Raw genomic sequence first — 17,419 nt, forward strand, 5'->3', positions numbered from 1 at the left:
CTGGTTGAAAAGTTAATCTTCCTATTATTCCCCATTTCCAACTTTATAAGCTTCAGTGGCTAACAAGGGAATTAACAGTTAACCAACAAGTGAAGGCTGAGTTATCTGTAAGCATCTATAATGATAAAATTTTATGTGATATAGGCCTATGGAAACTTGTCATGTTTTATTGAGACGACCATGGCAATTTGCTAAAAACTCCACACATAATGATTGTACCAACAAGATTACCTTCACACATGAAAAAAAATAAATATCTTTTTATCCTTTAAAACCTTCTCAGGTGTTAGATGATGAAATAAGATTAAAACAGAAAATAAAACTAGAAAAACACTAGCTCTTCTAGAACAAAAGGTAGTGTCTAAAAAGTCTAGTAATAAAAATCTAAAACAAGGGAGGAAAAGCTTGGAAAAGAAAATTATGTACTCCTCTCTAATGAAATATTGTGAAAAGTTGCCAAAAACAATAGAAAAACAAAAGGAATGACAACTTAATAAGACTGATTTTATACAACTGCTGAAACTAACTCATTTGATTTGTTTGATGACTCCAACAAATAGTCATTTGATCTTGGAGGACGAGCATAGTTTTCAAAGCAGGAATATGACTGTTTTTCGAGATCAACCCTGTAGATCTAAGGACAGATCCTCTCAAGAAGGAGGGGATGATGGCAGAACCCTCAACCACACACATCCACATAATAAGGAGGATGAAGACTTAGAGGTTATTTATAGATTTATTTGCACATGAGTCTAATTGGGCTTTTGTTTATTTTTGTAGGCCCAATCAAAAGGACAACTCTAGGATGAAGGAATGTACAAAAATATCCAAGAAGACCTCCAAGTCATCAAAACATAAACTAGAGCTTTGGTCATAAGAACACAAGAAGACTAAGTGTTTGCTGACTAGTCAACATTATTTTTGGGACAAGCTTTAACTTAAATAATTGTATAAAGTTTTTTAGGATTTCATGGCCCATGTATTGAACCTAGTAGCATAAAATAGTTGGAAAAAATATTTGGACCAAGTAGCATAGGTTTTTGTGCTTGTCTTTTTGCCAATAGTAAAATAGGTCTAGTTAGGCTTAAAAGTGACTAATTAAGGTAGCAATTAGGTTTCTTTGAGTCTAATATAATCCTAAAACGTCTAGGGTATATTAGAGGACGAAAATTACCGCATGGAGCACATGGACGTCCACATGAAAACTTAGGAATGGAGAGGATTTAACATGGAAAGTGTGAGCTCAACATAGAAAGCATGACTCCACATGACACCTTCTCATTGGAGAGTTTTATTTTGAATTTTCAAATTTTGGTTACAAAATGTTCAACCCTCTCTCCTATAAATTAAATTGAGGTGCTTGAAGGCAACACCATCAAATCTTTTCTAAATTAGTAGTATTTTCATTGCTATCATATTTATCTTATCTCAATTTTATATATTATCTTTCATCCACATTTAACTAATATATAAATTACATTTTATTTAGTCCTCACCATATATTTTGTTTCTTTTTATGTTTTTTTTTATATAAATTTATAACTAAATATTATTACATAATATATCTTATTATACTTTATTATATGTTGGAGATCCCACATCGACTAGAGATTAGAGCCTTTCATTGTATATAAGTGGGTGCAAACCTCAACCTTATGAGCCGGTTTTATGGGCTTGAGTTAGGCTTAAAGTCCACTTCGTAACATGGTATCAGAGCATGTTTTCGAGCCTATCCTAGCGAGTATTTGTTGGGCTTATCGTGCCACCTGCTATCGGGCCGCTATCGGACCATCCATAATATATAGTCCCACGCTCGAGTTGGCAGTCTCGGCGTGAGGGGGGTGTGTTGGAGATCCCACATCGACTAGAAATTAGAGTCTTTCATTGTATATAAGTGGGTGCAAACCTCAACCTTATGAGCCGGTTTTATGGGGTTGAGTTAGGCTTAAAGTCCACTTCGTAACATTATATTTAACTAATTTTTCATTCGCAACAACTTTCATTCTAATTATTATATTTTTTTAATTTCATTTTTAAAATTACAATTTATATACCTATCTTTTCTATTAAACTGATACACTTATTTACTTAATTTTTTATCATTACACCCATATCAACAATTCATAATTAACTTATTTTTAATTTTTTAAACCATTAAATTAATATTTTTTTTAAACATACCTATTATTTGATATAGATGTGTAAAATGTTCATGGTTTAGTTTCTTTTCTTTTCTCTTTGTTTTATTTGAATGATGATGTATCAACATCTTTCAAACTCTAATACCATTTTGGCTAAGGATTTTTAATATTGCCACTATTTTACATTGATCAACTAAAGTTTATTTTAGTCATATTAAACAGTGACGTTTGAATTTAAAAAAATGTTGACGCATTTCCTACATTTTATTAAAATATTCCTGAGGATCGTTGTCATGTTCTTAATTGAATAACGTAGGTGTTTTATAATTCAAGTTCCCAAACATGTATAAGAAAAATGGAGTGTGGTTTTAAAAAAATTCTACTTTCTACCTTTAATGTTTTAAAATGTTTCATATTTATCCTATTAATTCTCTTAAGTAACACCTTTGACAAAGTCACGGGAGTACATGGTTTGACTATTGTAAATAGCTTGAACTTTATAATCATCAAGAGAACCCCAATTGCAGAAATAATGTGGCCTAACAAATTAAGACAATCAATTTTGAATCATATCCAACAAAAATTTTAAAACCAAAATTTTTTTTAAAACCTCGTCTGCTGTTAACGGATTTCAATATCCAAAAATTAATTTTATACACTCTGGATTTTGATTATGAAACCTGGAAGATCATTTTCATATTTCATTTAAGCTTCCGGATGGTCATATCCAGAAGTGAATAATGAGTTCTGAATTTTCATATCCGGAATGGTGTGTTATAAATGGTGTTGAAAATTGAGATCCAAAATTGATTTATGTTTGTTTACGAATTTTGACATCCGAAAGGTCATTTATACTGCCTAAATAAGCTTATGGATGATGAAATTCGATAGTGACATATTAGTTCCAAATTTGTATATCCAGAACTTTAACAAAATGGACATTTTACGTGAGTGTGTTGGGTGGAGAACATAAATAATATAATATGGTGCAGGAGAATCAACCACAAATTAATTGTATACAACAAAACTACACCTAGAAAATTTAGCGAAAAAACTTGTTAGAAGATAAGAGTCTTAAAACCAAATTTAAATGGTAAACATGACACTTAAAATCTAAATTATAAACTAGTATATTATAAAAACAAATACAAACGGGTGCAAATAGGATATGATTAAATCATTCATAACAAATTGAAATGTGGACCAAGGTATTAATTCGGCCGAAAGGTTTAACTAGGAATTTGCAATGATCATATATGGTTTTGAATTTTTTTTTTATGTTCTTCCATAATCATACAGATTTGGTGGTAGCCCGAACACATTCGAGACTTCATACTGATTAAGAATAAGATTATTTAAAAAAAATAATTTAAACTTAATCTAATCCGATAAAATTGGATTAGTAAAATGAGGTTATTATATTATAATTTTATCATATATCTAGTCACATGTTTTTGAATCTTGTTTTTACTAAAATTGATCATTTTAAAATATTTTTTAGAATAATTTAAATAAACTGTTATTTAATATTTCAAAAATACACATTTAAGATGTAAAATAATGAAATAAAATTCAATAATAATAATAGTATTATTTAATAATTTTAGTCATATTTTAAACTTATTCTATTAAAAGAAATAAAAAAGACAAATATAACACAGTTAACTAATGTTTTTATTAACTTGTGTAAAATATGGTCATACAAAAAGTGACAAAAAATATCAAATAGATATAAAAATGGAGCGGGATGGGTACGAGTAATTTTTTTGACCCATTTAAAAAAATATGCACTATTACCTATCCTGCTACACATAATTTTTTTTATTTTAAATAAATTTTTTAAAAATAATTAAAAAAATTGTATATTTCAAATAAAATTGCATAATAAAATATTAGTGCAAACTAAATTCGATCTTTCTAAAAAATAAATTTAAATAGATTCTTCCACTAAGTTTTAAAAATCAATTTTCTAAACAAGCAACTTCAGTTTTATGAGTCTAAATAAAAAATATATAAACATATAAAATCAAATTTTAATGATTAAAATTCTTCATCAATAATTTTATTTTAAAAACTTGATTTTTTAAAATATGCAAATAGAAAAATTTACTAACACTAACTAACGAGTAGCAGATATCTACGAGCTAGATACCATGATACATTTTTCCATGAATATTTATTAAAGATATCTATCTAATATTTATTACGAATTTTTGTGAAAGTGTTTACTTCTTGAGTAACTTGACTGAATAGTCACCATAAGAAAATAAAATATAAAATATAATTTAAAATAAAATATAATTTTACTGTTGTGTTTCATCCTTCAATTGAAAAAAAGCAAAGAGAGAAAGCCGTGATTTGAGTGGAAAAGCAGAAGCGACAGGCATAACGTATTTCATAATGGTACTGCTTCAATTGCCTATAACTTATTTCATAATGGTACTGCTTCAATTGCCTTTTTATCCTCCATAGATTTCAAAATCCATGATTATATCCTAAGTTATGACATATCCAGAATAATTGATATATTTATATTTGTTTACCGATCTTAATATTCAAATCCAGGTAAACTTTCAAATCGTGAAATCCAAAGTCATATTAGTGGAAGTCTAATTTGACTTATGAATTTAAATATCCGGGAGACAAAAATTATAAATATCCGAGAGACAAAAATTTTAAATCATTAAAAACAACGGACATTTCGTGTCAGTGAGTTGGATGCAGATCTAAATTGATATGGTGCAAGGAGAATAACCCTTTTTATAAGGCTTTTTTTACCAGAGAAATTATCATTACACAAGTTCATAAAACATCCATTTAACATCCCTTAAATAATATATAACTGAGACAAAATAGTTTGTTTAAAAAGAATAATATAAATATGTTAAGAAAAACAAGTATATGAATTGCAATTCTTCCATTGCACCATCACACACGCTTCTAACAAATGATGAAACTTCTACAGTACAATTTATTTCCTTTTGAGCTCCTTTCATAGTGCAACTCAAAGTCTATCTTGTATCCTTCTAGCCATATTAACTACCAAAAAGTCCAAATATACCATTTTTTTCCCCAAAAAGAATACTCTTTTAGTCAAGTTGCCCAATTCAATTCATCATTCCACCGGCCTCTCCCTATTATAAGTAGCTTTCAAGACAAGCAAAAATACCCTCAGTATGCTACATTCTTCTGATTTTACTTTAGTGTCCGATGTACATCTGAGAGCGCATAGCATTTCCATGCTAAAATGATACCAAAAGAGAAACAAAAAGAAAAAGGATGTGGGCAGACTCTCAGTCTACACTTTGTATTTGAAACGGCAGGCCAATTGCAGCCACCGAATGTTCCATGATCAATAACCTCAATATTTGTAGCAGCTAAAGTGAAAGGGAAAATAAAACCTAAATAAACAAAAATATTGATGAATGAAATAAAAGGTCCTCTAGTTACATCACAAATTACCTTTATTTACATTATTGTGAGCCATCATTAGCCATCAGATTACAGTATACAACAATCTCCTCTCAATGCCGCGCCCCCATTCTGTAAGATTTATTAGGTTGCTCAGAAAAAATTTGAAAAAATTATTTCTGATAAGCATCCCTAGAGCAACTTCTTGTATAGGGTGCCGTTTTCATGCGCCTCTGCGAATGACATTTGACAAGTTTTACTGAAAAGGACAAACAGACAACAATTACCAATCAGATTTTTTGTTTATTGCATATTCCCACTAACTAGAAAAGAACAAAAGACTGACAAACTTTTAGCTGCATTTCATTATATTGATAGTAAGAGATATTAATCATAACAATTGATATCGGATGGAAGTATTAGTTCTGCATCTGTTTGAAAGCATGACACATGCAATATAATATATGTAGCAATATGTAGAATTTTGCATACCATGCCCAGCTCAAAATGGACAATTCATGTAATGGAAAACAAGTTGCGGAATCGTTGTACTCTTCTTGAACGAATGTTTGAGGACTGTGCCTGTTCATGGGTGCCTGAACTCTTTGGATGCAAGATTCTTCGTTTCCTTCTCACCCGATACAAAAAATCTTCAGTATCTAAAACGTAAGAGACCTGACAAACAGGTTCCAAGGAGAACATGTAAGGCTGGAAATTCGGGAACACAATCCAATAGGTATCATACTCTATAATAAAATGGGTAAAACCAACTATGAAATCTTATTATATTAATACCTTCGATGAACTGCAAGCTATCTTGCACTCCAGACCATTAATAATTTGTAGTCCTTCCATAGCCTGGCTTGAAAATTCATCACTGCCAGCATATCTACGTTTGTTCCTGACAATATAAATAAAATAAAATAAATTTACAAAAGTAAACACGAGTATGCAATTACACTAATAATTCTACTGACTAATCAAATACCTCTTCAAGAAAATCCCTGACTTCTCTTTTTTGTCAGGGACGACAGACAGGAAGTCATTGAGTAGATAGGTTGAAAAATTTGGGTCCATTGAAACGGCAGTCACTTCAGGTTTATCATGTCCAGAGTCCATCAGTTGAACAGACAGTTTCGTTGGTCCAGGTGACTGCAACGGAATTAACTAGGTTACCGCTACAGAACTAGTAACACTATTTAAAACTTCACTCAGGAGCAGACTTGTGTAGAAAAGAAGGCAAAATAAAAGCTTACAAATTCAACGCGATATATATTCTCATCATGGAGAAGAACTCGGGCATTTTCATGATAAACTATGTCGACAAATTTTTCAGGTTTTCTTGATTTCTCATATGCATATAGTTGTAGAAGCTTACTATCCATCTCATCAGCAGCAACAGCTTGAAGCTGAAATAAAATAAGATATCTTTTAATGGTAGGAAAGATAGTAAGCTGTGCAAACGACAAAAAGAGGAAATTATGTATGTGACCTGTTTAACAAGTTTATATATCAGCTTGTCTAATGTGAATAAGACATATGACTGAATTCCAACTATAGCTCGACAATCATCCTCAAATTTTGTATTATCAGAAGAACCATCCAGCAAACTGTAAAGGGCATTCATGAATCTATAGCATAAAGGAGACACATCAGTCTTTGCATAGATAGATATTCACACATATATTTAAAAATTGTAATTTGTAATATAATACATTTCATAGGTCTATCACCTGTCATATTGATCAGTGGAGCTTGTATCACTCGAAGCCTTCCACTTCCTATCAGCAGATGATGAGTTAATCTTCGCTGATTGTATCCTCTCATACAATGTCTGTCAGACAAATAAGACGAAATATTACAAAATGAAAAGATATGCATACAATTTCAGTTTAATAAAAGGAAATACTAAAAAATGAATATCTAATAAACTAAAAAACATCTATTTTGTCCAAAACCATACCCATATGCACTGAACCCAAGATTCACACGCAACCAGCTTTTCATAACATACATAAAAGGTTCCTCTCACTGCCTCAAATTTCAATTAGTACAAACAACCCCTTTCCAGAGAGTCATCTGGCCCCACTCAAACTTTTTCAAATGAATCTACTAGTAACAGATACCCAATAGTAGCAAGAATTAAACAAAAAAAAAACAGAGAAGCAAAAACCAGTCTATAAGAGAGTTTAGATGGTACATTTCTGACAAATTATTCTTAATTTCTTGTGAATAATAGAATATCAGAGAGTAATAATAATGCTAAATGAAAAATTAACTTTGGTGTTTTGTACAGCTGAAACTGAAGAGATCATCAGTGTAGGTAATGAAAATGAGAGGGTGTATTTTTAAATAGATATTTTGTACCTGATGAAGTCTAAAAAGCACATAAAAGGAATCATTTCCATAGAAAACTCTTGAATTCCTGTCCTTCTCATGTAACATTGGAGGAACATACTTTGCTAGTGGATTCACAGTTAGGAGAAAGCGTTCAGAATATGGCAATGACATTCCATCTCCTTCAACGTCATGAGCATCAGCTATTCCTTCAGCTTCACCTTCACTCTCAGCCTTGTGATCATGTTCCCCATCCTCATGCTCTTCTCGAGAACATTCCTCACCATCAGCAGACTCGCTTCCAGAAACATCAACATTTTCAGATGCATTTTCACTGTCCTCTGATGACCTGTGAGGACTTTCTTCACCTTCATCATCAGCATCAACATCGTTTTCTCCTCTTGTTTCACCACAAACATCATCCCCATGTCTATCTTGATATTGCCGACTCATACCACCATCCTTTTCTTTATGCACTGCATCCAAACCATTACCTCCATAAACTTCAAAGTTATCTTCTTCAACGTCTCCATTAGGAGATAACTCACCCTCTTCTCTTTCACTTTTGAAGGGTCGAACTGATTCCTCTTGATATCGGAGGACTTTGGTGCCTCCAGTGATGGCCCCATTTGAGGATGTACCCGGTCTTGCAGAATCACCACCCTAAGCCATGAAAGAGAAACAAAAAATCACCAAATTATTCAGAATGATGCCTGGTATATAAAAATTAAAACATTATGAGCAACAATGTCACAGAATTACTAGTTTTAAAAGGACAAACCAAAGTATAGGAGAGAAAATTCCACCTACTACAAATCTGGTTTGCAATATAATGGTTCAAGATTTCTAAGGCAATTGGCGTTGATGCTAATGACAGTGAGTAATGTCAGTCATATACCCTTTCAAGTCCACAATATAACTTCTATTATATCAATGCTGCCATTTTAACTAGATCTGAAGACATGCTTACTCAGAACAATTATATGATATCAGAAACAGTTGTCGCATCATTGGAGTAGTAAAGATGTTTCACTTGCATTAGAAAGTATTTTAACCATTTTTTTCAGAAGGTGTCATGGCATCAATTGGTTTACAGACAGTGCAAAAACATTCCTTCATAGTAACAGCAAAACAAAGAGGGTGACCAGTCAGTCATGGATACCAATCCTGAAACAGACTCTTTGCAAATGCAAGGGGAAGACTGCAAACAGTGACCCACACTTACATTCACAAAGCAAGAAGTCTCTAGCACCAGGGTATGTTAGTTTATTGATAGAAACTCAAAATGTATCCTGATGATGAGTGTAGAACAAGCAAAATTTAAATTGAGACTGACATAAGCTGTACCGAGTTAATCCGTACCTCTAAAGGTGGTATATCAGGTCCTACCCCAGCAGAAGCATTAACAGGTCTAGTTGGAGTGGCAATTAGTCCTTGTACAAAAAATGCATCTCAGTTCCATACATTGTCAAAAAGTAACAGTTGAAGATTGTAATTTATGAGAAAAATTAGTGACAGATTACATTCAATTAATGGAAGGGTAACATAGCATCGTTGTTGAAGTTGCTAACCTGACAAATTATCTATGTTAGTTCTTCCATTGCTTTGCTCCATTCCAGATGCGGGTGAGACATTTGCATTCACTAACCTTTCACTGGACTGGTCTTGCTTATTATTAAATCCTGATAGTTCATTAGGTGGGAAAGCAATATTATTCATTTTACCATGCTGTGAATTACTTGCCAAAGTTTCAGTTTTACGCATTGCACGGTCATCAAGATACCTATCCTCTCTAACCCCACTATCACCATTTGATTGCCATGCTTTACTAGAAGTTGATTGGTCTACTGGCTCTGGCATACAACCATCCCCATTTCTGGAAACATTTATATGCTTTGGATTCATGCTGGTAGCACCCACAATAGGGCTACCATCACTTTCAGCAACACTTGCAGTGCCATTCTTGACATTACTATTCTTAGTCTTGATAACATCTTCTGTATCCTCTGCACCCTGGGGCCGAGAAGGAACACAAAGCATGGGCTCTAAAAATGTTGTCCAAACCTTCATAACTTTATCCACGTGTTCGGTTGTGCAAATTTCACCACAGGAATATTTTATGAGTTGATACAAATCTTCATGAATATCTAGATCAGAATACTTAAACTCCAAGTTTGGTAGAATTGGCCATCTGTTTCCAGCAGCAATAGCAAGAAGAACATCATCTTCTTTGCGTTTCTTTTCACTGATTTCTTTTATTTCTGCCAGCAAGGCTGTAAAATGTTTGATAAAAGAAATGTGTCAAGAAAATAGAAAGGTGTCAAGAAAATGGAAAGAATTGCTGTATCATTACCACCAACATGTACTGAAAATTTTACTGCATTCAAGTAATCGCATACCATTGATTTTGTTTTACATGGTGTCTAGACTTCAGACAAAGAACGGTTTGTTTTGATCACTTAATATGAAGTAAAAAAAATCAATCCAAATGCACTATATGGGAAATACTAGGAAAGTGCCAGAAAATGTAAGAAATGGATGGAGATGGCACCAGAGAATAGTAGGCTGTGCTTCACAGACACAAGAGCACTCAATGTTATACAATAGGTTTCAATTTAAAACCCCAAATAAGGAAGAAAACTCACAAATTGCCCCCCAAAATAAGCCTTAAATGGCGAAGTATTGTATTGTATGGCTAAACAAGGGCTTTCAACCATTATCAAAGTTGGGCATGATAATGCAACAAATAGCCCAAATATGGCTGTGATTTGTGCCATTACAGGCACAACAGCAAGCAGTGACATGATGGACTTTAACAGAGTGGCCCAAAGCTGAAAGGCCCACGGTGCAACAGCACTATAGTGTTAGATTGACATCAACAAAATTATTATCTCATAATTAAAAATTTGCATACATAACAGAATATTCTAACATTAAGAGATTCGAGAATTCAACATAATTGAAATGAAACGTTATTTATTACCTTTGGTGCTCAGGCTTTTCGTATCTTGCTGCTTAAAGTAGAAGCTACGATGATCAAGAGATTTGTGATAGTTCTTCGCATATATTTCAGCCCAAACTTTACTAAAATCAGCACGGCACCTCGCCCATTCTTCCTGTTTCTGCTTCAAGCGTGTTAATATCACTGGCAAAGCTAGAGGTGCATTTTTCCTTAACACTTCCATCACATCAAGCCCATGATCACCATATAATCTTTCGATACACCTAAGATTTATAGCTAAAACAACATACAGGAAAAATTACATCAAAATATGGAAACATTCAAGAAATTACTTCACACTGCATATCTGCTTTAAGCAATTCCCCTGATTAATTGAAAAGACTACATACCTGTTAAGTGCTCCTCAATACGAATTGGGATATCTCCTTTAATTGTATTATTATTGATCTTGTCTAACAGCTCTTCTACTCGTTTGGTTGTCACATTCACAGACTCTAACAACATGTCAAGTTCAAACCTGCCATAGCAGTTAACATAATATCAGCAGTGCAAGTGATAGACGACTTACAAAAATCATGTTTTAATTAACCCAATGATAGCAAAAACAAAAACTACAATAATATGGCATCTGTGACAGTGATCAGCCATAGAAGATTAATCAACGAAACAGGTATTTTAAAATGTACTTAAACATCACTGGAAAGCTCTTACCTGTCATCTTCGCATCTAAACAAGCTCTCTTCATACTGATTTTTGCGCATATGTTTGAAGGAGTAATCCTCACTTCCTGAAGTGACAGACACCCAGTGATCATTCAACACTTCAGCACCAAGTTCTGTTTTCTGGCTAGCTATAGGTATTGGGTACTGCATAAGGACAGACAATACACATGCAAAACAATCAGCAAGAGAATCTCAGAGAATCCATTAGAAAAGATAACATACAAAGAGACAAATAAAAGAACTATACATTTTTTGGTAAGAGCCGGTAACTAGGAGTACACTGGTCGCAGTTAGAAAGGTCCAGCTCATTTATAGGTTTTGATAAATACTTATCCTTGCTGGGATATAGAGACATCTTAGAACCTAAAACATCCTTGTTGGCAATCACAGTAGATTTATCCCGTTCACGGAACTCACGGTCCCTTTCTTTCATCCCATCATCCCTATATCGGTCTCTATCTCGATCCCGTTCTCTTTCCCTGTCTTCACCCTTCATTTGTTTCAGTCCATGTCCATCATTCCATAAGGACTCTAACAAACACAAAAGAGAAAATTTTGGGATCAGACAATAAAACTGCAAATGTTCATGTGAACCCATGTAATTTCACATAAAACTAAAAAGGGCAGCATATATCAGAAAACTGAAACATCTTACTTTTATTCATAACACCAGCAAGGAATCCACCATCTGTACCATAGGATATGATTAGACATAAATTATAAATTTAACTTCATGGAAAGTAATAAATTATTAGTTTGAATGATACCATTTTTTTCAGATTGTAGCAAAAATTCATTAAAGCCCTCCATAAGATCTGGATACTTTCCCAGTAAATCACCCACCTGGAAGAATAAAGTGACCAAGAGTCAATCATATAGCATTGCATAAGGACTACACATTCAGGGAAATATATATATTACAGTATGAAATACAGTGAAAGCAGGTCGAGCTGGTTCTCGTATTGACCAAGAGAAAAATCCATTTATCTTCATGTTTTAACATCATATTCTATTCATACAAGTTTTCAGGAGAGAGGAATGAAGTTCCAGAAAGATATCAGTGAACTAGTCTATTATAGTTTTTCATAAACAAATTCAGTTAACATAGTTTAGCAAATTATTGAAGTTCAAGCTGCAGCATTGACAATATATATACTTTAATGCCCAAAATTCATTTTAATGCACTTCTAGATAGACAAGTTTACAAAAAGAGGATTTGGAAGGAACAGTCTGCCAACTCCGTCAAGAATAAATGGCCAAAGACTAAAACTACATCCAAAGCAACTATTCACTTCATAAATAACATGACCATAATTTATTCTACAGCAATTGCATCTAATGTAAACATTGTGATTGGAAGCTAACTCTAACAGTTCATGTTGTCTTGCAATTAGCTGTGTGGCCCAGCCATATTTTACAGACTCAAAATAAATTTGGTCTGGCCCCAAGCCAGGTGGGTCATCCCATATCTAGCAAGAAAGATTAATAACTGCATTGTGGGCCAGAGGATTTGAATATTTGACTGACAGCCCAAGATTTACATTACAGTTACAATTACAAGACAGGAACAGTAGCCTTTGGCCCAATTCGTGTCAAACAATTACAGTCTCAATCCCAAATCCAGAAATCCCCAATTTTGTGGACTTTTGAGGAAGGTGTTTATCCAGTCCAGCTGCTCCTTCTGAAGCTACTTGACTTCACTCACCAAATCAGAAAGCAATCTTGCACAATGGTACCAAACATCTCTCTCAGTTATAATTATAAAGATAAACTAACTAAGGCAAATTGAAACTAATTATAAAGATTTTTCACTGTCGTTGTAAACTTCTTCAAAGTCATTGAAGTCCTTTCCTTCATAGCTACTCCAACATTCTGCTCAAAATGGTCTTCCTTCAACATATTTCCTTAATAGTATTTACATTTATTGCATGGAATTTGATTATTCCTTCAATTTTTTTATTCTATCAGTCACGGGACTTCATTATCCCTTGAGTTTTTTGTCCCCCTGGCCCAAACCAAATTTTGCCTGGTCCAACTTTATTCTCCAAAATCATAGTTTACAACACACCACTCCTTTCATGTAAATAAACTCTCCAGTTTAAGCAAGAATAATATAATCCAATTGATAGTTCACAATACACCAAAATTTATAAGGAATTAAGGTCAATCAATGTTCATTGCCAGCCAAAACAACATAGATTGACAAATTAAAATCACCCATCTGGACAGAATCTTAACATTAAAATCAAGTATCTAATAAAAATAAATATGCAAACCATACCAATGACTGCAACTCTTGTCGGGTAATTATTTCCCTGCTGTAAATATGTAAGCACTTCAAAAATTCCTGGTAGTCATCAGGATTTCGTAATTTTTCTTTGACTTTTTCGCAGAAAGCTAACTCTTGACTGTACATACCTAAAATGACAAAATTTAAGATACATAACAAACCACAAAAGGAAAGGATGAGTTTAAAGTACAAAAACAAATTTGGAATAAATTAGGATTTTCCTTGTATATAAACCAAGGAAAATGCTTACTACCCTGGATAATAAATATAAAATTCAAAGCACTTTTTCATTACGGATAATTCTATCACCAAAAAGGAATAATATTTTTTCCATTTTAATATTTTAGCATTGTATGAGACAGAAAAGTGATGACAACTTTTAGCATCCATTAATTAACTGTTAAGTTTGCATGTTTTTTGGATTTTTTTCGTTGATTTATTTCTTACCTGATTAAACAACAAAGCACGTTCCATAATTAGTGAATCATAGATTATTTACATAAAAGGTAAAGATATACAAAAATAAGTTGGTAAATTCAAGATCAAAAGTAATGACATACTCACTTTTCAGAGAATTTTTATCATCACAAGTGGATGACATAGGACGCATAACAAAATTTTCATCTGCATCAAGCAATGGTTCAGCTCCAGAGTCTTCAACCTTACGATTCCGTTTGTGAGGAAATCGCTCCCTATCATGCTCATAATCTCTATCATCCTTTTCACGTTCTCTCTTGTCTCTATCTTCTCTGCGTTCCTTTTCCTTATCCACACGTCTCCTCTCCTTTTCTATCCTTAACAAACCTCTGTCGTGATCTAGGTCAGGACGATCACCACTGGGGTCATGATCCCCATGTGAAACCATGGTCCTTTCTCGCTGGCATGCAGATGAGTAGAATGTTATCTTGATGAGCAACTATAAAACTCATAGGTACAAAGCCACAAAGGTCATCAAAGACAAAAGGTGGGCTCTCAAATCATCAAAGACTGACTATTAGGCATAACATATTCAGTAAAAAACAAATGATTTAGATGTTCACTTTACAAGCCCTAGTCAGCTGACAAGAGTCCCAAACATCAACAAGTGTTGATTTTTTTTCCATCATAACTCTTTTACCCAATTTAACGTCCTAGTTAGCAAAATAGATGGCTGGCATTTTAGATTTATTTTCAGTTATGAGTAATATATTAAGTGTGTGCCTCACTGGAACCATAAATGCACCAGAGGCAAGCACCTCACGGAAGGAGCAGCACTTCAATGTGCAAAAGGTTTGCTGACCCCTTCTGGCACCTCACCTTAGGTATGCCTTCAACAACAAAGAGGGGCATAAGAATTCGAGACAAACCTTTTCAACATGCATTGGGCGTACTGTTGGCATTGAGCTCCTATCACGAAGAATAGAATTACGAGCAGAAGCATAATGAGTAGAGGCAGCTGCAGAAGCGTCTGGAAGAAAATGAGTAAACTCGTCAAGAAGATCAGGGTGGTCCTGGAAAATAGCAGCAACCTGAAGAAATACAAATGATTAAAATGAGAATCAAAGGAAATATTAATATTACCAGAGGAAATAAAGAAAAGAAAAGGGATAACATAACATATTTACAGACAATAGCATAACAACACATAACATAGGCAGACACACATACCTCCTGGTAGACCTCGGTAATAGACTTGTTTTCCTTTCTGTACATATTCAATATGTCAAGAAATGATTTGTACACATGATCATCGCCTTGAAAACGAGTCTGCATGAAAAGAATACATCAGGCTCAAAAGCAAAACAATCCATTGGTTGAAAATAAAATCAGTAGAGGAAAAATTAATTAGTCTCAACCATGCACTTACCTTTATCTTGTTCACAAAATTTATAGCTTCTTCAAATTCAACAGGTTTCTTTGGAGCAGGTTGTTCATCCTCTGATGGAAGCGTGATTTCATACCCCTTAGGCAAGAAGGTGTTAAATCCTAATATAAGATCTCTATGGCCTTTAAACAGTTCCTTCACTCTTGCAATGACACCTGCGGTATCAATTCTACAATGCATCCAAAGGAAAAAAAACTCAATTTCCACTAACAAAACCAAGATCCTCTCTCCCAATATAAACAAAAAACAAATAATTGAGCAGAAGGCGAGGTGGACAAAGAATATGTTACAACATGATCAAACCTTTGAGCCTTGAAATCTTTCATAACCTCCAAAAAGTCATCATACTTGTCCCTCTTATCTTGAAATATATCCTTTACTGCTTTAAGATATGCTAGGGCATCATTAGTTGTCAATTTCTGAGCACCTCCGTTTGCCATCTGCGGTTGCCCGGACCTTCATTCAAAAAATTTCATAAAATTTTTAGAACAGTAACTCAAGCCACAAATAAAACCTAAAAATCAACTAATGATGAGAACGATTCAAACATTATCGCAGACAAGAAACATCCGATCTCATTTCACAACGTCAAACAATCCAACGAAAACAAAACTACACGCTTCACAAAAGCCTAAACCTGCAAAAACAGATTACAAAGCAGAACAACTATTGAAACTCCTTCGACTTCACATAAGAAGACGAAAACACAAAATTTCACCGCACCGAAAAATGAAAAGCCTCACCACTCGATTGAAGATACAAACGCTTCATTAAGCACGAAAAATAACAAAATCAAAACACGAGCACAGTCTAACAAAAATTGAAGACAAAAAAAAAAATCTTACGCTTCTCCTCGAGCAGACACCACAGGCCGTTTGAGTTGAGAACAACTCGTGAAAACTTCATCTCTAGACCTCTTCATCTTCAACAACAAAGCGTAGAAACAGCACACTCTCCCTCTTCAACTTCAAATCATATTTCCAAACTCCGAAAGAATTCAAAATTCCAGAACCTCAGGCTTCTCATTCAAACAAGAGTAATTAGTAAACTTCAGATCTAACCGCGAAGAATCAACGCGAAGCGAGAATCCTAACCGCTACCTTCGCGAAGAGATCACCTCAGAGGAGCCAAATCCTGAAATAAAAAGAGAATCGCAAGCAAAATTCGCATTACTTCAATGTAAAGCAACGTGATGATGAATTAGAGCGAAGGAAACCGAAATTTACAGAGTGATCGCCAAGTCTCCGAAGTGCGAAGTCCCGAGAAAAAAGATAGAAAATCGAAAGAGAAAAAAAAAAAAGATAAATAGCGAAAATGCTTTGTAACAAAGCTTTTTTCCTGGAGCCTGTGATTCCTCAGAAAGCGTCAACGTTGAAGTGGTGAAGAGAACAGCATGGTTTTTCAAGGAGAAGTTTCTCTTTTTTTTCTCTCTCAGTTTGAATTTCAAAAAAGATTATTTTTTCTCTCTGATTTTCTGGGCAAACAGAGCGAGAGAAAGAAGAGACAACGAGAAAATAAAAGAGAGAACCAAAGAGAGTTAACGATGTGATATAAGAACAAGAGAAAATAAGGGTGGCGTGGCGGTAGTAAAATTTGACCTTCATTTCCCGGTCACCGCAGTTCTTACCGCTTATAAGCGGTTAATCCTTTTCCCTAACACACGTTTTCAGAAATTAAATTAGGGCAAATCGA

General features: G+C 33.9%; 1 protein-coding gene across 3 annotated transcripts; it reads right to left on the minus strand.

Moving 5' to 3' along the window:
* Nucleotides 1-5,408: 5,408 nt before the first annotated feature.
* Nucleotides 5,409-17,285, minus strand: LOC137810689 (paired amphipathic helix protein Sin3-like 4). Of its 3 annotated transcripts, none has more exons than XM_068612079.1 (25): nt 16,954-17,285; nt 16,828-16,861; nt 16,573-16,745; nt 16,031-16,183; nt 15,710-15,896; nt 15,511-15,609; nt 15,210-15,371; nt 14,428-14,740; nt 13,855-13,991; nt 12,341-12,416; nt 12,229-12,261; nt 11,821-12,104; nt 11,563-11,717; nt 11,241-11,368; nt 10,873-11,127; nt 9,461-10,162; nt 9,252-9,322; nt 7,920-8,552; nt 7,286-7,386; nt 7,045-7,183; nt 6,809-6,961; nt 6,541-6,704; nt 6,348-6,453; nt 6,045-6,227; nt 5,409-5,811 (listed from the first exon to the last, which is right to left on the minus strand). In XM_068612079.1, the coding sequence occupies exons 3-24, from the start codon at nt 16,647-16,649 to the stop codon at nt 6,069-6,071; spliced, it is 4,287 nt and encodes a 1,428-aa protein (XP_068468180.1). In that variant the 5' UTR covers nt 16,650-16,745; nt 16,828-16,861; nt 16,954-17,285; the 3' UTR covers nt 5,409-5,811; nt 6,045-6,068. The 3 variants fall into 3 exon arrangements, with proteins under 3 accessions (XP_068468180.1, XP_068468181.1, XP_068468179.1); XM_068612080.1 differs by having other exon boundaries at nt 7,920-8,365; nt 8,438-8,552; nt 16,573-16,861; nt 16,954-17,279; XM_068612078.1 differs by having other exon boundaries at nt 16,573-16,861; nt 16,954-17,279.
* Nucleotides 17,286-17,419: the final 134 nt, after the last annotated feature.

The sequence above is a fragment of the Phaseolus vulgaris genome, chromosome 2 (assembly GCF_000499845.2).
Source record: "Phaseolus vulgaris cultivar G19833 chromosome 2, P. vulgaris v2.0, whole genome shotgun sequence".
Lineage (NCBI taxonomy): Eukaryota > Viridiplantae > Streptophyta > Magnoliopsida > Fabales > Fabaceae > Phaseolus > Phaseolus vulgaris.